Source organism: Excalfactoria chinensis, chromosome 1 (genome assembly GCF_039878825.1).
Source record: "Excalfactoria chinensis isolate bCotChi1 chromosome 1, bCotChi1.hap2, whole genome shotgun sequence".
In the NCBI taxonomy this organism is placed as follows: domain Eukaryota; kingdom Metazoa; phylum Chordata; class Aves; order Galliformes; family Phasianidae; genus Excalfactoria; species Excalfactoria chinensis.
In genome coordinates this window covers 158,225,595-158,251,630 of record NC_092825.1, presented here as the reverse complement: position 1 = coordinate 158,251,630, position 26,036 = coordinate 158,225,595, and the positions used below count along the sequence as shown (strand labels likewise).

Sequence of the window (26,036 nt, the reverse complement as noted above, 5' to 3'; positions counted from 1 at the left end):
GGTGAGCAGGACTAGGGAAGTCATCCTGTACTCGGCATTGGTGAGGCCTCACCTAAAGTACTGTGTTCAGTTTTGGGCACCTCAGTACAAAAAGGACATGGAGGTGCTGGAGCAGGTCCAGAGAAGGGCAACAAGGCTTGTGAAGGGCTTGGAGAATCAACCCTATGAGGAGAGGCTAAGGAAGCTGGGGCTGTTTAGTCTGAGGAAAAAGAGACTGAGGAGAGACATTATTGCTCTCTTCCAGTATCTGAAAGGTGCTTACAGTGAGTGCAGGGCAAGTCTCTTCTCACTGGTGACAGGACGAGGGGAAATGGCCTCAAGTTGTGGCAGGGTAAGTTTAGGTTGGACATTAGGAAACACTTCTTTATAGAAAAGATAGTTAAGTACTGGAATAGGCTCCCCAGGGAGGTAGTTGAGTCACCGTCCCTGGATGTGTTTAAGAGCCATTTGGATGTGGTGCTCAGAGATATGATTTAGCAGAGGGTTATTAGTTAGGATACTCAGTTTAGGCTGTGATTGGACTTGATCTTTGAGGTCTTTTCCAACCTGAGTAATCTATGGTTCTATGATTCTATAAGATAGTCCAGTAAGGTTAGTAGACTAATCCAATGACTTATATTTCCAGTCAGTCTGGCTTCATAGGAAAAGTTCTGTAGCTATGTTTCTCTTATCTTTTATTTTCCATGTATTGTGTGAATATGTTTGGCTTTGTTGTTTGTTTTGGACAAATCTTGGGTCTTTGGATCTCGGAATGAGTTTTTCTGTTGAATATCATGCATGTTTCCATCACAGACACAGGGCATTATTCTAAAAATGCCATAAGATTAAGTAGAAATGTCAAAGAGGAGACCAGAAGTGACTGTTAATTTACAAATCTGTTTGGGATTATGGTTTTCCTACAGATTGTGAGGGTTAGAAGTAGAAGAGTGGCCCTTACATTTGACCAGGAATAACTTTTGTTAGAGGGCTTAATGTCATACCACTGAATATCTGGAGGATATAGAGGGAGGAAGTATCATCATAGTATCATAGAATCATAGTATCGTGCGTGTTGGAAGGGACCTTAGAGATCAAGTCAAACACAAAATGTAAAATCTATGTATAAGAGCAAAGAGTGAGGGTGGGAAAGCTGATACGTTAGAGAAATATGGCTGTGGGAGCAATTGCGCCCATACTACTACAATGTTCTGTCTTTGCTTTCTCCTTCAGCACTTTGCTTTTTGCTCTCTTTTTTGAGAATAAATGTAAAGCTGAGTCTTGCAGGCAGTTTTCTATAGATTAGGAAGGACACATACTTTAAAGGAAAAGTATTAATTTTTCTAACCCTAGAATGCCAGAGATATTCACACCCTTACCATCAGAGCTGGTGAAAAGCCAAAAACATATGAGTTTTCCTTTGATATGAAAATATTTGCACAGCTCTCATAAAGATTTAGAGCTTTAGTTTGCAAGATAGCACCCCTGTTAATCCCATCTGTACTCTCTGGGATATCTCTAGTGAGATACCACTAACATTAGAGATAAAAATAGGCTCTTTTACTGTGCTGCAATAAGGAACGAGAAGACTTCTGTGGTTAAAGTTATCACAGTCATACTAATTTACATGCCACTCATACTGGTCTGTCTAAACTAGCAGAAAACTGTGAATAGCTGCAAATGGACTGGGTTAGAACATACCTTTATGCTGTGCAAAATGGATGCTTGAGTGATCCAAGTTGATGTGATGTGATGGTGGCTTTTTCTTGGTTTGTACTAATGTGAATAAAATAAGTACTGAAATGTTGGGAGATCAGCAGCACTGGAGAGATGTCTCTCCTGAGCACTGTGGGGTTATGTTATATAGATTGATGTGGTGACATTTGGAAGCATGACATTTTCCCTTTTGTTTTTCATGAGAGACGTATTGAAGTTACCTATCTGGATTCGAACACCCATTAATGTCCAGTTGGCTTTTATAAATGACTGTGTGTTTTTTTGTGTGTGCATCTTTATGTATTCTTTTTCCTGTTAAGCTAACTGAGCACTCATTTCAAATAAGTGCAACATAGATGTAAAATACTGACCTAGTTTCAGAAACCTTCACTGTCTCTGCCTTCAGACCTTTCCTTTACTTGCTTCTCCTGGCTGGCCAAAAAAAACCAGCCAGCCTTATATGTGCACTATCTGCTGGGTGTGAGTGTATTAAATATACCCTGACCCAGAAAGAGCTGCTGCCTGCACAGCCCAATGGCTAGAGTAGGTAAGATTTAAAGCAAACACACACACACACACACACAAATAAGGCCTTTACTGCAAAGGGTCTTCACGTATCCAGGATGGAAAGGTGGAGAGTGTGAGAACAGAGCTACCTCACTGTGAAAAATGTGTGTTTGCCTTTGAACCATGGACCTTATAACTCACATTTCATTTTAACCTTATTTGTTGGTTGACAGGCATCAGAGGAAGTGTCAAAATCTCTGCAAGCAATGAAGGAAATTCTGTGTGGGACCACAGACAAGGAACCACCGACAGAAGTAGTGGCTCAGCTGGCACAAGAATTGTACAACAGTGGCCTTCTGGTGACACTTATTGCCAACCTGCAGCTCATAGATTTTGAGGTAGGTCAGTGCGCATAGACCTTTTTATCTCCCTGATCTCAACATTGTCATAACAACTGCATATGTTCAAAGTCTAAATATTAGTGTTATTGCACTTGAGTCATATTTGCACCATTCTTCATGTGCTGAAGAAGGTAACTGTTGTAGATTAGTCAGTTTACTGGCAGATGTGCTTGAAAGTAAGTGTAGTGCATCTGATTTAACTTCTTTATTTTCTTAAACACAAGAAATTTTGTAATGTGCATCCAAACAAGATAGAAAATAATGCTGACAATACTGTTTATGACCTTGCAAGCCACAGTGTTTAATCTCTTTGGGGCTCTGCAAGAACCACCACTGCCACTGAAGTGTGTATTGGATTTAGAAGGGATTCAGTGAAGAAGAATGAAAATAATTATAAGCATGGGACAATCTCTTATGAAAAAAACACTGCAAAAATTAGGATGGTTTAGTTGAGAGGAAAGGTGTTGAAGAAGGTGTTAAAAACTGGCAACAGATGGCAAAGTAAATGGGATTGCTTCCACTTTATTTTTTGGATTAAAGAAGAAGTGAATATAGTTATCTTTCCAGCAGAAAAAAAGAAAGTTAATATAAATGTTATGTGATTGTATAGCCCATTGAACTCATTGTGTTACTGAAGTCAAGAACTTAGTAGAACCAAATTAAATGCACTTCCATATAATAAAGGAGAAAACAAGTTTTGGTAAAGCAGATGACTGCAATTCAGAATAAATATAAGCCCTTTCAAATTGGGCTTTAGCTGGTGGGGACTGGGAAGAAGCTTCATAACTGACAAGTCAATACAGTGTTCCTGTGGCCTAAGGCCAGCTGGGATGCAGTTCTCCAGGGGCTTCTGTTATTAGACTTGTAGCTTCTGTTGTTTTCTGGCATTAAAGAATCATTAACATTGTCCGAGTACTCCCCAGGATTGATAGCCCCGTTTCCTAGGTATCAAACCTCTTCTGTTGAGGTCTGAAGCCAACACCCAATGTGTAGGGCACGGTGGCTGCTGAATTTAAATATCAGCTCTCTGGAGAAACTGCCTGATGCTCTCAGGGTCACCTTTTGTGGGTCTTCCTTTCTTGTGGAAGATCTATCCCATTATTGAAGCCACGTGTTGTTTCTTTACTTTTCTTTCCATTTTGAAAATGAATGAAAAGGAGGGATGGTGGGGTTTATGTTTGCTTTTGCCTCCACTTCCTCCTGACCCCAGTAAAGCCAGTACTCAAGGGACGGATAGGTTTTCTATTAGCTTTAAAAAATGTTCTTGTTACTGGAGTTCTCTCACTCTTCACATCTTGAGTTCAGGAGACTTTAGCACTCGAATTTCTTTAGATCTTTTCAGCTGTCATCACCCCCCTGGTAACTATTAAATCTTAAGTACAAAAAAAAAACAACCCAATCACATAAAACCATTACCCTAAAATCACACGTGTTTTGTATTTATATGCTTTTCTAAAGAAAATAAAAGAGAGGGAGGAGAAGATACTGTTAGCAAGTACACCGCCAAAGGGAAACTGCTGGATTTTTTCAGTTTCTTGACAGTCTGTATTGTTTTTGTTGGGACAAAAAAATTCTGTTGCCATGTTTTCTTCTAGTACTTAAAAGGGAGCTTAACAGCAGGAGGGAGACTGACTTTTCGCATAGACAAAGTGATGAGGAGGAATGGCGTTAAACTAAAAGAGGTGGGATTTAGGTTCAGTGTTAGGCAGAAATTCTTTACTCAGAAGGCAGTGAGGCCCTGGCACAGTTGCCCATAGAAGCTGTGGATGCCCCATCCCTGGAGGTATTCAAGGCCGGGTTGAATGAGACCCTGGGCAGCCTGAGCTGGTGGGTGGCACTGCCCACTGCAAGGGTTGGAACTGGATGGACTTTAAGGTCCCTTGCAACCCAAGCCATTCTGTGATTGATTCCATGATGTTGGATCCATGACCTTCAAATCCAAGCAATGAATGAAATATCAAATGTGTTGTTAAACTGATGTTATTACAAACAATTCTAAGGTTTATTGTAAACGATAAAGCTTTTTTTTTGATCATTTAGTAGAACTATTAAAATATTCTTCAGAAATCAGTAGAAATTAAATGACTTTGAAAAAGAAGGCAGCAAGGAAATATACTGCTTTGTCTTCATATCTCCATAAATTTCTTTAGTTTATCAACTTTTCTGCTTACATTTTCTTGCCTTTTTGTTTGTAGTTGTCTTTTAGGTTTCTTTGTTAAGCAGTCAATTTCATCACTTATGAACATGTAAATTAGTTTTCTGCTCATATTTTATGGTAGAAATCAAAGTAACAAATTACTTGAAAAATCTGATTTCTGAAGGAGATAATCTTTATGTAAATTACTTCATTTTGTCTTGATTCCCTTTTTCCTCCTTGCTACCCCACACTGTCTCCAAAATTATTGAACCTACTGATCAGTTCAAGCTTAATTTTGGTGTACTTGTACTTTCTTTGAAATCTCTGAAGACTTCATGAACCTCAGTGGCTATTCAGAGGAGAGAGACCAGAGTTAATATTCCCATTTAGTTTGTGCTCTGCCTTTTGCTAATGTCTGATTTCATTTGTGTTTCATCTGCCAGTAAGTGCAGTGAAGTATGGGATGCCTACACGTGTTTAGGGGATGTTGTCATGTCCTTGCATGTCTGTCACACATCTATTGAAAACAGAAGTTTATTACTTCTGTCACTCAGGAAACAATATGCAGTATTGCTAATAATACTGATATGAATCACTGAAGTTGGGCTTGAGTAAGAACCTGGAATCAAGTTCGGACTCTATCTCTGAAAATTTGGAACATGAACTTCATTGTTGAACTTTGGAGAACTGAGGCATTCCAGAAGAGTCAGTGTTTTAAAACAGTGTTACTAACTGCATGTAAGCCTAAAGGTTCACAAGCTGTGAGATCCATAGAGGAGACTGGTGACACTGGAAGTTTTCCCTTACTTTATTTTGAGATAGGAGCTGAATTACAGTGTGTGCATGTATGTGTGTCTGTATACATACACATATGCGGTTTGTTACTCATCTGATGGCATCTTTTAAGGGTTTTGTTGTTGTTGGTCTGGCCTTCTCTCTCTGCTGCCTTATCGTGTGTTCCAGTTGTCATATGTATTTCATTATAAGGCAAACTCAGATTGCAGATCCAAGTGAAAAGCACTGCAGAAGTATTCCTACAATTTTTATGGTTGTCTGCTGATGAGAGAAGTCTGCCTTGGTTTCCTCCTATCTGCCTCCATTTTTTCTGACAAGAATCCAGAGAGACCAACTTCTCTCACGATCACTGGTCTCTGGAGGATATGCTGCTATTGGATGTAATGCAATAATACACCTAATATTAAGTAACTAATATAAAATTTGGTGTAGCAGAGAGAATTGCTTATTTTTTGGCCATATTTCTCTCTCCTCTTTCAACAGCTCTTCTCTTTCTGCATTGTTTTCATTTTGGATTAGCTGCTAAAGCCACTGGGGATCACAGGATTCCAGACATGCGTTATGGGTGTTGTAAAGAGGGGGGAGAATGTGGTGTCTTTATAAAGAGTTAGCTTAAAAGAAAGAGTGTCCAAGGGTTGAAAGTGCTACAGACAAAGGCAGATGGACTGGCCTGGTCTGATTTGATCCTTTTGTTTAATTCCCCGAGTCCCAGAGTCTCCAAGCCAGCTGGGTTGGAACTAGTAGGAAAGAATATTTTGTGTTACTCAGCAGTGATTTATTTGTAGAGGTGAAACCAGGGAATTTCCCTCTGTGTGAAACTGCCTGCGCCTTGGCTTAAAACGTTCAATAATTTATTCGCCAAGGAATGTTTGTCCTCTCCAGACAGATCAATGAGCATGTACAGATTATAAGTAACCTTTTGCTTGGGCTTGCCCCGTGCATAGTGACCCACTGTTTACTCAGTGCCTTAGTTACTGATAATTAATGCATCAGTTTCTCCCTTCTATTAGTTTCTCCCATCAGTTTGTCTCTTGTGGCCATGGGAGAAGGCAGTGGGGGACGAAGAGGACTTATAATGTATTGGCAAACTCTGTAGGTGAATAGAACATAATTTGGAAGGCTCTTCTGAAAAGTTATGCACAAGAGGTATTCAGAGACCAAAGATGACAGTACAGTTGTGTGTAGGCCTAGATACAAGAGAAAGTTAGGAGAAAATTATGGATCCTTCCCATATTAGTTGTGGCTGAAGCTGAGATGTGTATGACGCAGACTTTTTATCAGTACAGTTATTTTGTTCCTTGCGGTGAAATAAGTATAGTTTGAAATTGAATCCTGTTTTTCAGAACCATGTTCGTATTTGTGAAGATGACATTCAAATAGTGAGAAGCTTTAGCCTTATAAATCTGGACTGTGTTTTGCTGTACTTAGTGTACTAGTTTGACTTATGTTTAGAGGCTGGGGAGCAATGGTACACACAGCAAAAGCACGTTTGGCTCAGGGAGTTGTTTGCTTTTTTAGTATTTAATGTTGCTATATAAGAAAGCCAAGGAGTTGCTTAATGGAATAAGGAGGGTACACATCTTCATTTGGAGAAAAGAAAGGTATGAGTGTGTGTGTGGGGGGTGTTGGTGATCTTCAGAGCCACTCAAGGGAGGAAATCTTGTGTCACTGAAGAAAGAACAAGTGTGATGTGTTGCAACTGTGGAGAGCCCCAGAAGGAGACAAGCCTGTTTTTGTTTTAATTTCCACTTCAAATAGAGATTATAGTGAATGGCCAATTGCTCATGTTTCTACAGTTGAAGAATTGTTTTTTCTTCTTTAACAGGGCAAAAAGGATGTTTCCCAGATATTTAACAACATCCTAAGAAGACAAATTGGCACACGCAGCCCTACTGTGGAATACATTAGTGCCCATCCACATATTCTATTCATGCTTCTGAAAGGGTGGGTGCTTTAATTTGTCTTTAATTTCTGTTAAAGAGCATTGCCTGGAACATCCTGGCATTGCAGCTGATCTATTTTCTCACTTTCTTATTTATTTTCTAACAAGGATTTTCAGATTTTGTTTCAGACTTCTTATTTTATTTCTTTCATATTTACTTACTTTCTGCATCAATGTCTACTTTTTAGTGACTGGATTATTTCATTTGGCCATTAAAACTTCATGTTGGAATACTTATGTGCTGCTTGTTTTTGATTGCTCACCATGTGACATGTACTTCAGTTCTTGCCCTAAATTAGCATTGTTGACAACTGCTAAATTTCATTTAGACTGTCTTACACTGCAGGAGGGAATTATACTGGTGTCTGTAAGTAAGTGGAGTCAAATGCTGAACCACCATGGGGTAGAACACAAAGAAGTAAAAATGCATAAGAAGAATAGTTGTGTCTGTGGGGCAGGCTTCTTATGCTCGCAGCCACATGCAAATGTCAACTTTAAGTTAATTCAGTAATTAATTTCATGTCTTTCAGCATTAAATCTTTCCCTTGTAACCTCTGTGGTTTTAAGTGCTGAGCTGTAATAAGGTGGTGGTTCCCAAGGTAAGTCAGCCGAGGAGAAGGGAGTAGGCTGCAGCGTGGTGAAGACATCAGCTATAGTTGTGCTCAGGAATGTACAAACGTTGGCGTAAAACTCTTGAGGTTTTTGTCCCCTCTGTGTGACCAACAGTGCCTCCCATTTAGCAAGAATCTTTGCTTTTCCAACCCTTACAGTCTACTGTTTTCTGTGGTTTTCTTTTGGCTTTAGATTTTTGTTTATTTTCCTCTGAGGAAAGGAGAATGTGTGTGATGTGGACTGAATAACTGATACAGGAATAAGTGCATTTAGTAGCTGATCATTATGAAACAATGTAGGCTCTCATAGCAGTTATCTTGGTGCACTGGTAATAGCCACACAAAAACTGTGTTACAGGCCTTTTAAGCTAATGGTACTTAGAAGAATGATTTTCTTCAAAAATATCTTCCTTGCTCTTGATGCTTAAGATTGGCATTTTTACTGTTTGCTCCACAATCAGTATGAAGAAAATACTTGAGCCGTATCTAAGGTTTGAGCATAATGAGAACGCAGCCCCAAGGGTAAAATCCCTTCCAGCTGGCCTCCCCCTCTGCCAAGGGCAGACCTGAACGAGTGAGCCTGGCCTCTCCTGGAATCAGGGGAAACAGGCATGTCTGCAGCATGAGCCCTCTAAACTGGCTATTTGCTTCAAAACTGGCAACAGCCCAATGCAGCTGAGCAGGAAAATGCAAGTAATCAAGTGAACTAATTTCTACCAGGGATTTAAGGGAGGCTGAACCTGTCATTGAAGGTGGTGTCAAAAGTCTTACTTGATGAGATAGCAAGAGGTCCTGGGCTGATCTGCTGCTTTTCTCAGTCTGACCTGCTGCTTTTCCCACCAGCAGGGTGGGAGAAGGGAGGGCAGGTCACTCTTCTGAACTAGGTCTTGCTCATACGAGTATTGTTATTCATCATTTCACTTTAATTTTGAAACTCCGACTTGTTTTGTGTTACTGAGCACCAGCATCTTTGAAAAGGATTAATTAATGGAGTTTGGTTTCATTTGCTCATTAAAATTCAACATTTATATAAACCTCAAACTGTTTATTTTGAGAGAGTGATGATCCTTCCAGTACCTAAAGGGGGCCTGTAAACAGGAGGGGGGTCAATTCTTTACAAGGGTAGACAATGGCAGGATAAGGGAAAATGGTTTTAAGTTGAAGAGAGGGAAGATTTAGGTTGGATATCAGGGGAAGTTCTTTACAGAGAGAGTGGTAAGGTGCTGGCACAGGCTGCCCAGAGAGGCTGTGGATGCCCCATTCCTGGAGGTGTTCAAGGCCAGGTTGGATGGGGCCCTGGGCAGCCTGGTCTAGTATTAGAAATGGAGGTTGATGGCCCTGCCAGGCAGCGGGGTTGGAGCTTCATGATCCTCGAGGCTCCTTCCAACCCAAGCCATTCTGTGATTTGGTGCCTCTGTGGTCATTCTCCCAGTCATTGTTATGTTGTACAACTGTTTTCAATTTCATATATAGATGCAATCATTTTCTTCCCTCTTTGTCTTTTTTTACTTCCTCCTCTCTTTTTCACTTATTTTTGCATGTTGTATGTGCATCTCTACCATATGTCTCAGCTTTATTTCAAGTTAGGAAATATTTTTGGATTGTGTCCCAGATATTCCTTGGCATCTGTAGCAACCAAGAATATTAAAATGATAGTAAAAAGAATTTGTTATGCATATGTGCTGCTGACAGACACTCCACTGTAGGTGACCTGAACCAGTGGGTGCATTTATGTGCTTTTCAGAGATATGTACAGCAGCGTGTTATGTTAGTTTGGGTCTCTGGCTCCTTCTTCTTGACATCTTGACTATCTCTCTGCAGCACTGCACTGTATCAGAAGTGCCATTTCTCAGATTTTTCATTAGAAAGTGCTGTTGAATTCTTCCAGAAGATGGTCCGATTGAGCACTGATGATAGCTGTGTAATGATGTCTTACCTAACATACACAGGTCCACTGCCAGGGCTACCTGAAAATGGCACTTCAAATACATGCCTAAAGCAAGGGCAAGGCTCCTAGTGTGTGTCTTGCAGTGGTGAAACTGGGAAACACATACTTAATGGGAGGCATTGCCATTTGGCAATGTTACTTAAGGGCATGTTTTCATGTTTATTTAATGCTAAGTGGAATACATTAAATCTGCTTAAAAGAAGGGAAAGTGGATTTGGCTTCCTTGTACCATTTAATGTTTGTTACATAGCATTATTTGGAAAGGAAAATATATATATATATTTCAACCATGGCGGTAGAAGAAACAGCCCAGAACTGTTGTGAAGGCTTGTCATTGTTTTACTTGTATTGGATGCAAAATTTCCTCAGCCCCCTGACAGTCAGTTCACAAGAGTATCAACAAAAGATTGCTTTTTTACTGCATAATGTGAGCTCTGTTGAGTGGGAAGGATCCTGAATCAGGGCTCCCTCCCAGTACTTCCTGCCTAATACTCCAGTGGCACTACCACTTCGAGATAATTGTTCCTACCTTTTTTTTAGGCCTTGCTTTATTTCTTGGCTACTCCCTCAGCTTCAGGAAAACATGTAGTGCGTAGTTCACTACTATTTTTTGAGGGGGGTAGGTTAATTGACTTAGCTTCATGGGAACTTACTCTAATGGCATCTTCTGTGCAAGCAGGCTTTGTGTATCGGTAGGATTCTAGATGAATGCAATGTTTGGTACATAGAGTATCTTATATATTTAGGCCGAATTTGACCCAAGTCTTTCTTTGGTGTCAGAGAATTGCACGAGCTCAAAAATAGTTTGGTCCTTTATAAGTTAAAATATTTTCCCTTTATTAGTACAGTGAATGCACCAGACTTGAAGTTCATAGCTCTGTTTTTGTTGCTTCTCACAAGTTACAAATGTATAAGACCATTTGTGATTATCTATCATGCCATATGCAATCTTTGAGGTACTCAGTCACTACTCTGACTTGTGATGATCTCTCCATAGAATCATAGAATTAGTCATGTTGGAAAAGACCTCAAAGATCATCAAGTCCAACCACAGCCTAACCATAGTACCTTAACTCTAACAACCCTCTGCTAAATCATATCTCTGAGCACCACATCCAAACGGCTCTTAAGCACATCCAGGGACAGTGACTCAGCCACCTCCCTGGGGAGCCTATTCCAGTATTTAAATACCCTTTCTGTAAAGAACTGTTTCCTAATGTCCAACCTAAACTTACCCTGCCACAACTTGAGGCCATTTCCCCTCATCCTGTCACTTGTCACCAGTGAGAAGAGACCTGCCCCACTCTCACTGTAAGCATCTTTCAGATACTGGAAGAGAGCAATACGGTCTCCCCTCAGCCTCCTCTTCCCCAGACTAAATAGCCCCAGCTCCCTCAGCCTCTCCTCATAGGGCTGATTTTCCAAGCCCTTCACAAGCCTTGTTGCCCTTCTCTGGACCTGCTCCAGCAACTCCATGTCCTTTTTGTACTGCGTTGCCCCAAACTGAACATGTCACAGTGAAGTTAAAATTTAAGTTATACTGGTATATTGGCTGGAGTTGCAGAATTCCCCTTGAGTTTTTTTGAGGACAAGCTCAAGCTATGGTATTTAGTAGGGAGAAAAGAATAGAACTGTCTGCCCTGACCTTCAGTCTTCCAGGCTTGATGTGTTTGTAATCTCCTTCACTGTGCATCCCCTTGTACCATCATCTGCACTAGTAGAATTCCCTTTGCACCAAGATGCATCTCTGCTCTCAGACTGGCCTCTTTCAGCCTCCACAATAAATGCTATGAAATATCCTAAGTCCATTATTTCTTTCTCTGGTTGCTCCCTGTAGCCAGTACGTGGGGATTTCTTCAGGTTGTAAGTTCAGCCAAACAGAAGAGAACTGCATGGAGTCATAATAGCTCATTAGAAGAGCATCTCTATCGTTCCTAACTGATGGCTTGCATGGAAATGTGGGTGCAGATAACGTGCTAGTTATGACCAAGCAGTCTGTAAACTTCTTCCAGGCATATTCCAGGAGCCAAGCCCAACTTCCCTCACTTATGTGAGCAGTCAAAGGTCCACAACCCAGCTCTAGATAATGGAGCATTTGACTAAGAATGACTTTGTTGATGCTCGTGTTTTAAAAAGTTATTGTGCTGGAAACAATGTGATTTGTTTTTATTCCAACCATAATATTTCTTAGCCAACTATTAAATATTTTCCTGGCTGCGCTCCTAGGAGCAGCTCCGCCTCTTTCTGCTTGAAAATTAGTATTCTTGTTAATGGGTAAGAGGAGAGGTGTGCCTTAACAGAAAGCAGTGACCAGTGTGCGTTGTCTAAAGGGTTTTAAGTACGGGGTTGCAAATGCTCCCCATAAGGAAACAAGCAGGGGCTCGACTGTCACATCTACTTGAGGGTGGGAAGTTTCATTTGCCTTTTTGGAGTAGCATTTCATTTTTCATTAAGCTATCTACTGTTGACATCAGGTTGAAATATGCAGCTCTGGTATGCTCTCAGAACACTACATTTCTTTTAAGCTGTATGTTGGTGGTAAATTTGAGGGCCCACTCACTCACAGCACAGACAGCATTTTGTCTGTTGTTTTTTGTCTCCTCTTTTGGCCTAGCACTCGGAATTAATTGTGCAAAGGAAAAATGATGCTGATAAGCTCTGTGTGATAATACACGGTTCTGATATAGTATAACCAGCTTATTGAAACAGAGTGTGCTTTCTGTCCCTTGGACTTCATCACTTTCACATGACTGAATATTGCTGGAAGAAGTTCATTTTAAGTCCTTCCTAATTGTTAGACTGCATTCTTTTCTTTTTTTCCTTCTTCTTCTAAGTTGTTTCAAACAGTTTTGTTTTGGATTAATTTCAGCTTTAAAGACATCAAGACTTTATATAGAGAGGGAAATTATTATACTGAACGGGCTTTGCTTTCTCATATATCCAAGAGGGTAAAGGAATTCTGATGAAACCTTATACACTCTACAGTTTCTTCAGAGAGAGGAGGTGTAATGCATGTTAATGCTGAAATGTGCATTGGCTTGTGAAGACGGAGGTTTGTAATGGAGAGTGCTGGGAGCCTTATTTGTGTGCATGCTACTGCACTGTGAGCTGCTCTCCTGGAGCTGGACACAGTACTTAGGAAAGACTGTGCATGTGCTGGATCCACTCTGGCACATATACATCCTATGCTACAGGTTTCCCTATTGCTATAAAATTGCCTGTTTATTTTTGTTCTTCTGTGTTTGATCATCTTTATTCCCTTTCTTTCTCCAGCTATGAATCCCCAAACATTGCCTTACGCTGTGGTATTATGCTGAGGGAGTGCATCCGGCATGAACCATTGGCCAAAATCATACTTTTTTCAGAGCAGTTCAGAGACTTTTTCAAGTATGTGGAAATGTCAACATTTGATATAGCATCTGATGCCTTTGCTACATTCAAGGTAATTTATTTGATACCTGTATCTTAGCGTCGTGTCAAAAATGGCATTCCATCAGTAGTGGTCGTTGAATATCACATTGCCTTTAAACTGAATGGATTGTCATTGTTCAGCAAGGGGTATAATTAGTCCTTGGTGAGCTTCTAACAGGATTCACAACAGTGATTAAGTCTGCAGAGGATCTTCAGTTCAGCACAGATGCACGTTTCACTAATGTTCTTCATCTTGATGCCGCGAGGCCCTTAATGCAACCATTTAAAACTCAAATTAATCATGCATTATGTACAGTGCTTGTGGAATGCATAACCTTTCTTCCTTCCCCAGCCTTCCCCAAATTAAAACCGCTACCCATCATGACCACAAACAGCCAATAGAAGGAATCATTTCATATTCACTTTTGAAACCCTCTAATTGTTGCTGACTTTTGTGAGCTTGGGAGTTGAGTTTAGCCTAATGCTGTGCCCCTGGTAATTATTTTTACATGTTTGCATGATTACATTTGTGACATATGGTTTGGTGCAAGGACTGCATTGAGAAGAGCCAAGTAGGTAAAAGTGTCATGGAGACATGTACTGGAGGAAGGCCTTGGTGTTACCGTGGCCCTTGTTTGCGTGGTAGTGTAGAGACTTCTGTCTTTTGACGCTATGCCATTTCCCACTGGGGCTTTCTGACAGGTGTGAAGCTGCTGGGGACAATCTGTGGGTCCTCTCAGTGCAGCAGGAATGGACCAAAAGCAGGAGGCAGGGTTTGCTTTTCTGAATGCTGGGACCGTGTGGCCTATGCTCCAAATCAAGTCTGTGTTTGTATTAAAAGAGGAGCTGGGAGAGACTTGCCAAATTTTATGGGATTTGTATACGACCATCGTCTTTCTTGCACAGGTTTAATGTAGTTTTTAAGCACAATTTGGTGCCTATGGGCAAAATATGCGAGGAAGATTGGTTTATTTCTGAAAAATAAGCTGGAGAAAATTATTTTCAGGTAAAGAATCATCTAAATATAGAAGTAACTTTCTTTTCCCCCTATCATTGTATTCTTTGCTGCCATAGAAACAAGTTGTTCATTCTTTCCTCTCAAAGCTAATTAGAAACATGATTAGATAGACCTAACTTAGGAGTATCTGTAAGGAATGTCATTTTGGCAGTTTACCACATACTGAGCTGTGGCCTCAGTTTCACCCACTGATGGAATATGTTGAAGATTTGCGCAGTGGAAATGATGTTGTGTTGATAAGTAATGAGCTGAGCAGGATTGGAAGATACTGCTGTTGAATAAGTTGTGCTGACGTTGTGTCCCCCCAGGCTGCAGGAGGGATGTGGACACAGGTCAGTTAAGCTGTGACAGGAACTAGAGACTGCTGCGACTCCCCCAAGGCAGGAGGGATTGGTCATCCTTCATGGATCTGCAGCTGTGGAACTTATTTCTGTCCCTTGTGATCTGAGTGTATTTTTAGCAGGATTTAAAAATAGGATTCTGCATCCTCACGTGCATTAGGAAGAGAGAAGTATGAGGACAGTTGTTAGGTCAGAAATCACCTCTTAAAATGCTTGTAGCAAGTTATTAAACTGCGTTTTGTTTTAAATCACCTTTTAGCACCTGATAGATACCCAGTTCTGGAAATAAATCAGCTGCTCATCTCACCTTCTATTTGACTATTAATCTAAGTAACTGGAACAGCCAGAAGTGATGTGGAAGCAGTTGAATCATGAAATGTGGAGTTATCTCATTTCTAATTGGTGCTACCATCACTTACTGAGTGCATTGCTGAGCTCAGTGCTCTCGGTTCTGTTTCCCACTTGTTGGGTTTGTAGTGTTGCCACCAGGGCTGTCTGGCTGGGAGCTGAAAGTCCTTCTGTGCACCAGAGGAGGATTTAGTTAAGTGTGACGTAAAGTCGGGGGTATTTACAGTAGGAAAGTGTTGCAGTTTGTAATGATGTTGGGATGTACTTCTGGATGAAATGCAGTCAGGTGCGCGGCAGAGGGGAAGTACAGCTGCTCAAAATGCAGAGGAAAACAGCTTGTATTTAGAGACAGTCAGCTATGGGGAGGGTGGAATAGTGCTGGCCGAATGCTGCTGCTCCACGCTGCCTTGTGATTTCCTATAAGAAACTCATTTTGGATTATATTCCATTTGTGCCCCCTATTGAAAAATGTTGTACTTGCTTCACAAGTGCCTGCTTCAAAGCTTGTGAATCACATTTCTTGTGTTCAGCCTTTTAAGTTGGTATCATTGCAATCCTGCTAAATAGAGGAATGTTTTATAAAAATAACGTGCTGGGCTTTATAGCACTCTGTTTTCCTCTCATAATTGAGGATAAAAATACATCAAAATCAAAGGATTAGTATGCAATAATAACTGAAATAGCTGTTGGTTATGGAACTGAAGCCAATCCCTCCATAAAGAGTTGTTTTGCTTTTCTCCTTTCCCTCACCCCAGCTTATAGGAAGTACTGTACACAGTGACCACAAAAAGCAAGTCTAAAGGATGAGAGGAAGAAGGAATATAAAGAGCTTTAGAATAGCTTTATGTTGATTCTGTTAGCATTGACTGAATCCTCCTTCCAGTCTTAGTGGAAACAGAACAACTAAATTTCATGCAGTATTGTTTTTAAATGATCTTCATTTATGGAAATCATGTTGGAAATAGCTTGTAAAAGATGAATACTCAGAATATCAAAGTACATTTGAGGATAAAGAGATGGTTAAATAAGCATACTCTCCAACGTAGCCTTTCTCTGTTCTTTTCCAGGACTTGTTAACAAGGCACAAGTTGTTGGTAGCAGATTTTATGGAACAAAATTATGATACGGTGAGTACAAATGACAGGAGAACTTCCTAAAAGCTCTTCATGCTGAGGTGAAGGAGGACTGTTTTTACTAGCGGACGTTATCATGCTCCACATAAAATAGTTGAACAGGATTGCAAACTAAACGTTGCTTTTACAAAACGTGGCATTTAAAATGCAGATACCCAAGCTGCATTTTACACAAGGGACAGATACCGAGATTTCAAGGGAGCTCTTGGCCATTCTGTCACCTCATAGGTAAACAGAAGTGCAAAGCTAGTCAGTAGATAGAACATAGGGGAAAAAATATTCATGTTTTTAAACAGTATTTTGATACTCCAGAATTGATAGGATCGTACTGGTGTCATTTTGGGACAGAGGAGAAATGTTACTGGATGAAGTTATTGCATGACTGAAAGTAATATGCATGTAATGGTGGGACTAAGATGTCATTATTCGTCTTACCATCCAAAGCAATTTAATCCCTTGATTTGTTGCCGTTTTTCACTTTGACTTTTTGTCTGTGTTTTGAACCAATGGTGGTCAGAAAAATTCTATTGGAGTCAACTAAAATTGGTCTGACACAGATAAAGGAGTGAGACCACAGGTTATCTTCTTGTGTTACCTTGGTATTCTTTATTTCACTGCCAGAGGAAAAGGGCCAAAGACTATTTCTTTCATTCTAGAGTTACCAAGAAGGTTAAATAAAGATCAGGCTGATTATTGCAGGGTCATAAATGCAGCTCAACTGGAACAAAATTAGGTGTCTGCTAATCTTTTCTGTTATTACTGAAGGACTATAGTAGAATAGTTTCCATTCTGTCTTTACTGAACATTTAAATTTGGGGGTATAAATGCTGGTCACTAGGATTTTTCTCAGAAGGAGCAGGTTGGTTTATTTGGTTGATGGCTTGAACATACAGTGGCACTGCCACTCTTCTTGGCCTCAGGATTCCTTTGACCCAATGCTGTGAAAACCCTTCTTCTTGTGAGCCTCGTTCTGCAAATTGCTTTGATGAGTTGGGGTGTTGAAGGCAGGTGGCACCTTGCGAAGGTGCTTTTGGCACATGTCAGTTTGGGATGCACCGTCACCAATTTGGGATGTCCTGTTAATTCATGGAGCAAGTCACGACCATGATACGAGTGAGTAGGTGTAATGTGCTGGGCCCATGTGTCCTAGCAACAGATTCACTCCCATAAAAGAAAGCTGTGCAGGCAGTGGCTGAGTTCTGTCCTAGCTGGCTCATTCCACCTCCTCTTACATCCAGTTCATCTGTGGTATCACTTTCTGTGGTATTTGGCAGATGAGTATTGCTGGACATTAATTCACTACGTGATAGCAAACAAAGAAAAAAGGCTGCAAGAGCCAGGCCTGGCACTGCAGTGAAGTGTTAGTGGATGGCACTGATGCTACTTCTGCTGCTCCTCTGCCGTGGGAAGAACTGGGAAAAAGGAATGGGGAGAAGTAAGGATGGACATGAACTGTGAATGCATTTGTGTTTTCTTGTTCGTCTAGATCTTTGAGGATTATGAAAAACTCCTTCATTCTGAGAATTATGTGACAAAGAGGCAATCTTTGAAGGTAAAGTATAATTTCCTAGTGCTTTCCTTCTGAATTTGTATTTCGAGTTATGCAAAAGATCAAAATGCATGTATGGCAATGAAGTAAGCGTGTCCTTGCTGACAACAACAACCACAAAAAGAAATGCTTGAGGATGCTCTTCATACAGTACGTAAGAGCTTATTGTGAATTTCATTTCCTGAATCTGTGGTGAAGCATTGGACTGTTCCTATGGAATAAGCACAATTGTTTTTTTCTCTGACCTCAAGTTTGTACTTTAATTCAGTGCATAAGTTAAAATGGACTTGGGAGTAACATCACAGTCCATATCTGTTTATTGCTGCTGCAGCACTGGAATGCAGGTGGGAGCACATAGGTGTGTTCCCTATAATAACTCATGGAAATGAAGGATGTCCTTGTGGGACAATTGTGCTATACTTACTTCTTGTCTACCTGGCCAATACCAACTCCTATTACATTCAGTCCATATGTGGTAACCCCTACTATGAAGTTTGGAAGATGCGCATTAAGTAACTCACCACATGTTAACAAGCCTAGTTAATTTAAGCAAACGCTAAAGTATGCTGCTTTTATTTCCATTCAGAAATCACATGTTAAATGGAAAATGCTCTTTTATTTTGTAATTGTCCCAATAGCTGCTGGGTGAATTGATTCTAGACAGACACAACTTTGCCATCATGACAAAATATATCAGCAAACCAGAGAATCTAAAGCTGATGATGAACTTGCTGCGAGACAAAAGCCCCAACATTCAATTTGAAGCATTCCATGTGTTCAAGGTGAGTTAGCATGAGCTGCGTAAAGGTGGCAGAATTTCTTTTCTGCTTATAAAAGTGTCTTTCAAGGTGGCCAAGAGAAAGCCTGTAAAAATAAGGCTAAAGATTGGGGTTTACAGTCATGAGAACATCTTCCTTGAAAACCTGTACCATGCAACCTCTGTTTTCATGGAGTTGAAGAATGAGTTGCGTTGTGAAGTGCCTTAAAGATGCAGTTTCAGTACCCTGCTGTGAGCAGGGTTGCCCCCCACTAGGTCAGATTTTGCCTTCCTTCAGGTGAGTTCTAATCATAGAATCATAGAATTAGTCATGTTGGAAAAGACCTCAAAGATCATCAAGTCCAATCACAGCCTAACCATAGTACCTTAACTCTAACAACCCTCTGCTAAATCATATCTCTGAGCACCACATCCAAACGGCTCTTAAACACATCCAGGGACAGTGACTCATCCACCTCCCTGGGAGCCTATTCCAGTGCTTAAATACCGTTTCTGTAAAGAAGTGTTTCCTAACGTCCAACCTAAACGTACCCTGCCACAACTTGAGGCCATTTCCCCTCGTCCTGTCATTTGTCACCAGTGAGAAAAGACCAGCCCTGCTCTCACTGTAAGAACCTTTCAGTTACTGGAAGAGAGTAATAAGGTCTCCCCTCAGCCTCCTTTTCCCCAGACTAAACAGCCCCAGCTCCCTCAGCCTCTCCTCATAGCATTGATTTTCCAAGCCCTTCACAACCCTCGTTGCCCTTCTTTGGACCTGCTCCAGTATCTCCATGTCTTTCCCGTGCTGAGGTGCCCAAAACTGAACACAGCACTCAAGGTGAGGCCTCACCAATGCCGAGTACAGGGGCAGGATGACTTCCCTAGTCCTGCTCACCACACCATTCTTGATACAAGCCAGGATGCCATTGGCCCTCTTGGCCACCTGGACACACTGCTGGCTCATATTCAGCTGACATTCCATCAGCACACCAAGGTCCCTTTTCCATCAGGCAGCTTTCCAGCCACACCTCCCCAAGCCTGTAGGATTGCCTGGGGTTGTTATGACCAAAATGCAGGACTGGACACTTGGTCCTATTGAAACTCATGCTGTTAGCCTTGGCTCATCAATCCAGGTCCCTCTGTAGTGCCCTTCTCCCCTCAGGCAGATCAACACTCCCTCCCAGCTTGGTGTCATCTGCAACATTCTGAGGGTGCACTCAATCCCCTCATCCAGATTATCAATGAAGATGTTAAACAGAAGTGGCCCCAGCACTGAGCCCTGGGGGATGCCACTTGTGACTGGCTGTCAGCTGGATTCAGCTCCATTGACCACATCTCTTTGGGCCCGGCCATCCAGACAGTGCTTCACCCAGCAGGGTGTACACCTGTCCAGACCATGGGCAGCCATTCTTCACGAGAGTGTTATGGGGGACAGTGTCAAAGGCCTTACTGAAGTCCAGGTAGACCACACTGACAGAGATCAGAGAGTGAGTTGAATTGTTCCTATGCAAAGGCTGCCTTTGGAATGGCCACAATAATATCAAACTATATGAATGGAGTTGCTATTCGTCTTTTTAAAACGGAGAACTGTGAGGATATCCTCCCTCAGAATGGTTAGGAAAGGCTCCAGATCACGACAGAAGTCATGCTATTGTGATAAGGTTGCCTCACCCCCCGTGCATTCATGGTGACAGGTAGAGTTTTGTAGTTCTGCCATTTCTGATTTGACAAAAAGCTTTCAGATCTTCATTGTTGATCTTTAAAGGATGTACAGCTTCTCCTAAAAGCTTTTTATTCCCCCCCTAAAAAAGTCTTGAGCAAAATTAAAGAAGAAAAACATAATCTCTCCTTGAAATAAGTTTGGTAGGCTGATTCCGTGCTGACTTCCTCCATCATCAGCAGAACCACCATGAGTAACTTCTCCTTTCCAGGAGGTTTGTGGTTCCAGGCTATGGGAGCAGTCAGGTTCAAAAGACCTGCAGCTTTGAGATGCCTGTGGAGGACAGGATTCAGAGGATTGCGCTCTGTTTGCCATTCTGTGAAGAAATGCCATATTTGTGTGTATGAAACACATGAACTGCTGGTCCTGAATTAATGATAGGCACGGCCTAGGCCTTGAGAAGAGCTGAATTTACTATTTTGAGAAACATCTGAAAGGATTTTGAATAATTCAAAAGGACTCCAGTGTGCAACTGTGTCCCTCGTTGCTGTTGCTCCCATTCTGCCTTCCCATTCCTTCCTTCTCCTTTACCCACAGCTCATGTCTCATTTCCAATTACAATGCAGGGACTGTAGACTCAGCTTTGCTCAACCACTTGCAGTTGCTGCACCATGGACATCATGCTGAGCAAAATCAATAGTGCATGATGGCGACATTACGTCTTTTCAGTTCAAAGCCCCAAACTCTGTCCTCAGATACTGTCCTCCATGGGACACTGCTGTGTTTTGCCAGCAGCACCCATCAGCAGCATTAAAGCAGTGCCTTACGCTATCTTGTATGCACAGTGTTCATGGTGTGGGAATTGCAGACTCAGAGCAGAACCCAATCAGATGGAAGTTGCCTGTTTATCACAGCAGCAGCACAGCAGAGTATCTCTAGAGGTGAAGCAAAGCTCCCTGACGGGGAGGGGCTGGCTTATCTGCATTCAGCTTCCCCCAGGTGGACAGAGGAGGTATAGAATATGTTATAGAAAATCATCTTGTGAATTAGCTTTGTGGAAAAGGTCAGAGAAAAGCATTTTCCTCTGGCTTCACTTTTCATATTGAACTTGAATTGCTGGAGAGCTAGTAAAGGAAATCCTGAAGTATTCAGGAGAATGGGAAAACACATTCTTGTGTTCTGCAGTGTCCCTGCTCGCTGTTTCTGGGTTAGCGTCCCCGAGCCCAATTCTCTTATCAGCTGTAATAATTCTGTGCTAGTGTAATTGGGAGAGAACTCTGGTCCTTAGCTTGGAATCTCATCAATATTAAACTGTGCCTGCATTTTTAGATTGTGCTCACAAAATACCTCTACAGCCTGGCTGAAATTACAGCACGCTGCCCGCAGTGATTTGAAATCAAAGGTCTGCAGAAAAGTGGGTATTGCTGCAATGTTGCTGCTCTGACTGAGCTGCCAAAAGATTTAGCTTTCAGTTTCCTGATGTAGATGTTTCAACAGTTAGACACCTTTGAAATGAAGAAGTGCTTGTTCTGTAATCACTGGGGTTCTAACTCTCGTATGCTGCAGCCAACCTAAAAAAAAAGAGAGATGTGAGTCCATGAGGCAATTTCTAATGGCTTAGGATTCAAAACTGTAAGAGAGACTGGAATGATGAGCACCTCAAGTGCAAAAATACTTGGCAGGTTGTTTGGTGGGGAAAATGCTGGTGCCCCTTTTTGCCCTAAGAACATTCTGCTCAGCTGGGATGCTTTGGGGGGAAATATAGAATAGACAGTATCTTCTTGCAGTGCTTCCTTCCATTTTCCTCCTAGGTCATGCTTGATCTTCCTCCCAGCTGCTTCTTTCTTTTCCTACTGTTGCTGGAGCAAGATGGAGCTTCTGCCTTGCAGCATCACCCTGAAAGCTGTTGGTTATATAGAGCCGGATGTCTATGGGGTGTGTGTGGGGAGATTAGCCAGTATCTCATAGATTGTCTTGTGTTGGAAGGGATCCCAAAGCCCATCAATTCCAACCATGGGCAGTGCCACCCAGCAGCTCAGGCTGCCCTGGGTCCCATCCAGCCTCGCCTTGAGCGATGGGGCACAGCAGCTTCTCTGGGCATCTGTCCTAGGACCTCACCACCCTTTCAGGGAAGAGCTTCCTCTTGACATCTAACCTAAATCTCCTCTATTTTAAAACCATTCCCCCTTGTCCTATCACCATCTGCCTATGTAAAAAAGTTGATTCTACTGCTGTTCATACGCTCCCTTCAAGTACCAGAAGGCTGCCGTGAGGTCTTCCCACAGCTTTCTCTTCTCCTGCCTCAGCAAGCCCAGCTCCCTCAACCTTTCTTTATAGGAGAGGTGCCCCAGCCCTCTGATCATCTCTGTGGCCCTCCTCTGGACCCACTCCAGCAGCTCCATGTCTTTCTTGAGCTCTGGGCTGCAGGCCTGGACGCAGCACTGCAGATGGGGTCTCACAAGAGCAGAGGGGAACAATCCCTTCCCTCTCCCTGCTGGCCACTCCTCTTGATGCAGCCCAGGATACAGTTGACCTTCTGGGCTGCAAGCACACACTGCTGGCTCACATTCAACTTTTCATCTTCCAGGACTCCCAAGTCCTTGTCAGGGCTGCTCTCAGTTCTTCCAGTCTGCGTGTATCTGGGATTTCCCTGAGCCGTGTACCACACCTTGCACTTGGCTTTGTTGAACCTCATTAGATTCACACGGGTAAACTTTTCAAGCCAGTCCAGGTCCCTCTAGATGGCATCCTTTCCTTCTCTCATATCAACTGCACCACACAGCTTGGTGTCATCAACAGACTTGCTGAAGGTGCACTCAATCCCACCGTATCTGTTACTGATAAAGGTGTTACAGAATACCAGTCCCAGAATGGACCCTGGACATAGAGATGTTGACCACATCTGCGGCCTTCCAATCAAATTGACTCCTTAGGAAAAGCTAACCCACACTGCCTTCTTCCTTCTCCCTCAGATATAGGCCCAGTGGGGTCTCCTGGAGCTGAGGGCTTTGGCAGGCACCAGCTCTCTCTGTGCTGCTCCTGTGAGGAGGTGTCAGCCTGTTCACAGTTTGAGGAGCAAACAGTGGAGAAGGCTCTGCAGCTCCTTTGGTGGGTTTGTGAAGCTGCGTGCAGAGCCTGCTGCCTGCTTGGCCAAAGGGGAGAGCACAGCTCTCACATGAGTGAGGCACAGGTCACCCTGTGACCCAGCACATTGACAGATAAAGGCTTCATGCAAACAAATAGGTTATTTTGAGGAAAACACCCTGGAGTTCCAAGTTGGGATTATGTAATCCTTGTTCTCAAGCGGACATATAGCAAGATATATTTTACTGTGTACATCTAAAAATAGAGTGAGTACACTGTGTTTTGTGACCTCGCTATCATCCCTCCATTCCCTTTCATGCGCGTTGCAGCTCTGCCTGCTGCAGCCTGCTCTGCACATGGGCACATAATGGGGCCATCCCGACTCTGTCCTCTGGATCTGAGCCTGCAGCCAGGTGTGTAGCAGCGTGTCCTGTCTGTCTCTGCTGGGCTCACTGAGGATGGCGATGGCTGCTGGTTCATACAATCACAGAATGGCCTGGGTTGAAAAGGACCACAATGATCATCCAGTTTCAACCCCCTGCTACGTGCAGGGTCACCAACCACCAGACCAGGCTGCCCAGAGCCTTTGTGCAGAGATTGATCTCTATCTTTATGACAATGCCGTGCTCAGAACGGGGGGGCCCATTTACAAGCAGAACCGTACAGGGGTCCCAATCCTGGGCTGCGTGAAGCTGCTGGGTCGATACTTGCAGAATTGATTTTCTTTGCTTGGCTGTGGCATTGAATGGCATCTCAAGAATTTTCCGGTCCTTTGATTTTCTCTCTTTGCAAGTCCCCACTGACATTGAGCAGGACGGTCTGTCAGGGTGGTGTGTGTGCAGGTTCAGCCTGGCAGCTTTGCAAAGGGAAGGCAATAATCCATAAGTAATCAAGCAGCAGGAGAAGCAGGATGTGACATCCTCCATTAAACTAAGTTCTTTCCTTATTGACTTTGGTAATACCCGGTGTAGAACGAGTTTGAAATGCTGGTTTTCCACTGAAACCTCTAAGTTCTGTCTGATGTCACAGAGTGGGAGCTGAACTCTGGAATGAGAAACTTGCAGCAGCATCCTGTTGGGTTGTTTTCCTCAGCCTTGCCTGCAGGCTTGTGCATTGCTTTCCTCCAAGGAAGCTGTCTGTGTGCCGCGGGGCTTCTCCCAGCCCAGGTGCTGGATGTTTCAGGCCTCCATCAGTGTTGAGCCAGAGATGAGCTCTCATACCACAAGACCTCAGGCGCAGGGTGGATAACAGCCAAGTGCGTTCAGATTTACATCTCCAGTCTCTGTTTCTCAAGCTGTGGCAAAACAACAGATCAATAGCAGAATATCAGCATTCTTTGCAAGGGAATGGATATTGCGTTCATAGAGTCACAGAATCATTAAGGTTGGGAAAGACTTCTAAGAACATCTCATCCAGCTGTCAGCCCATCCCACCATGCCTGCTGACCGTGTCCCTCAGTGCCACATCCACACGGCTCTTGAAAGCCTCCAGGGCTGGTGACTCCACCACCTCCCTGGGCAGCCTGTGCTGCTGCCTCACTGCTCTTTCTGAGAAGATATGTTTCCTAATCTCCAACCTGAACCTTCCCGGCTGTTGCAGGCAGCAGTGTGCTATTGACAGTCAGTCAGGTGTGATTTTTATGCCCAGGGGCTGGCAGAAGTGTCTCTGGCCAGATGTTGCTTTGTGAAGGACTGGAGCACCATGCAAGACAGCTGTTACCGTGGGGCGGCCGCCCCAAAGGGATCCCTGGGAGTCCTGGCTGTGGGTGCTGCTGTTGGGAAGCTGTATGTGGCATAAAGCTGTACATGTCCCTGTTCATTGCAGCGGGACCGCGGCCTGGCCACGCACAGGTCACTGTGTGCACACAGCTGTGTGCAAACAACTCCCACATGGCACAACATAGCCCAGGTCTGCATGTGGGCAAAAAGGCAGGAGAGGAAACCTGCGGGAGCCGTGAGCTGAGTGATGGTGCCACATGCGCTGGGCAGGACAAAATGCCATTCCGTGCTGTCAGCAGATGTTTGTTTTTATTCTGGTTTGAACAGGCTCAGAGGGAAACTGGCTGTTTTCCAGTTCTGTCCATCCTTCATTTCTCCTCGTTGGGTAGTGAATAGCTCAAGTTATTTGTGTCATTGCACAAGCACTCGGTACTGTTTTGTTGACCAGCCATGGCAACCTCAGCACCAACCCACATGGGAGCTCCTCCGGGGTGTGGGGTGTGCTGGCTGGACCCCCACCTCCTTTGGTCCTGGCACTGCTGGCCTTGAGTTCCTGTTGTCAGTATGCTGGAGAAAATGCGAAAGCATCAAGGGATGATGTTCAGAACTATGGGTTTTACAAGAGGGAAAATGAGCGAGCAGCTCAGCTAAGCTTTAGCAAGTGATTATTTGACAAGAGCAGTATGCCCAGTGCTGGTGAGTGTCTGGGTGTCCCATCACAGAGCCATTGAGTTGGTTGGGTTGTAAAGCCCACCCAGTCCCAACCCCCTGCCATGGGCAGTGCCAGCCAGCAGCTCAGGCTGCCCAGGGCCCCATCCAACCCAGCCCTGAGTGCCTCCAGAGATGGAGCACCCACAGCTTCTCTGGGCAGCTGTGCCAGGGCCTCTGAGTGAAGAATTTCCCCCTGAGGTTGGCCCACTTCCCTGCTCGACCCCGCTGAGGGCAGACCAGAGCTGGGTGCACCCGCAGTGCTGCTCTGCCTGC

The 26,036-nt window shown here is 43.1% G+C and overlaps 1 protein-coding gene across 2 annotated transcripts in view; it reads left to right on the top strand.

Moving 5' to 3' along the window:
• Positions 1-26,036, top strand: part of CAB39L (calcium binding protein 39 like) — a 45,139-nt gene that overhangs the window by 17,150 nt on the left and 1,953 nt on the right. For both annotated transcript variants that reach the window (XM_072359876.1, XM_072359867.1), the window contains 6 exons: positions 2,433-2,597; positions 7,358-7,476; positions 13,307-13,475; positions 16,219-16,278; positions 17,771-17,836; positions 18,472-18,615. In XM_072359876.1, the coding sequence (XP_072215977.1) occupies positions 2,433-2,597; positions 7,358-7,476; positions 13,307-13,475; positions 16,219-16,278; positions 17,771-17,836; positions 18,472-18,615 (723 nt within the window). The remainder of the gene's footprint in view (positions 1-2,432; positions 2,598-7,357; positions 7,477-13,306; positions 13,476-16,218; positions 16,279-17,770; positions 17,837-18,471; positions 18,616-26,036) is intronic.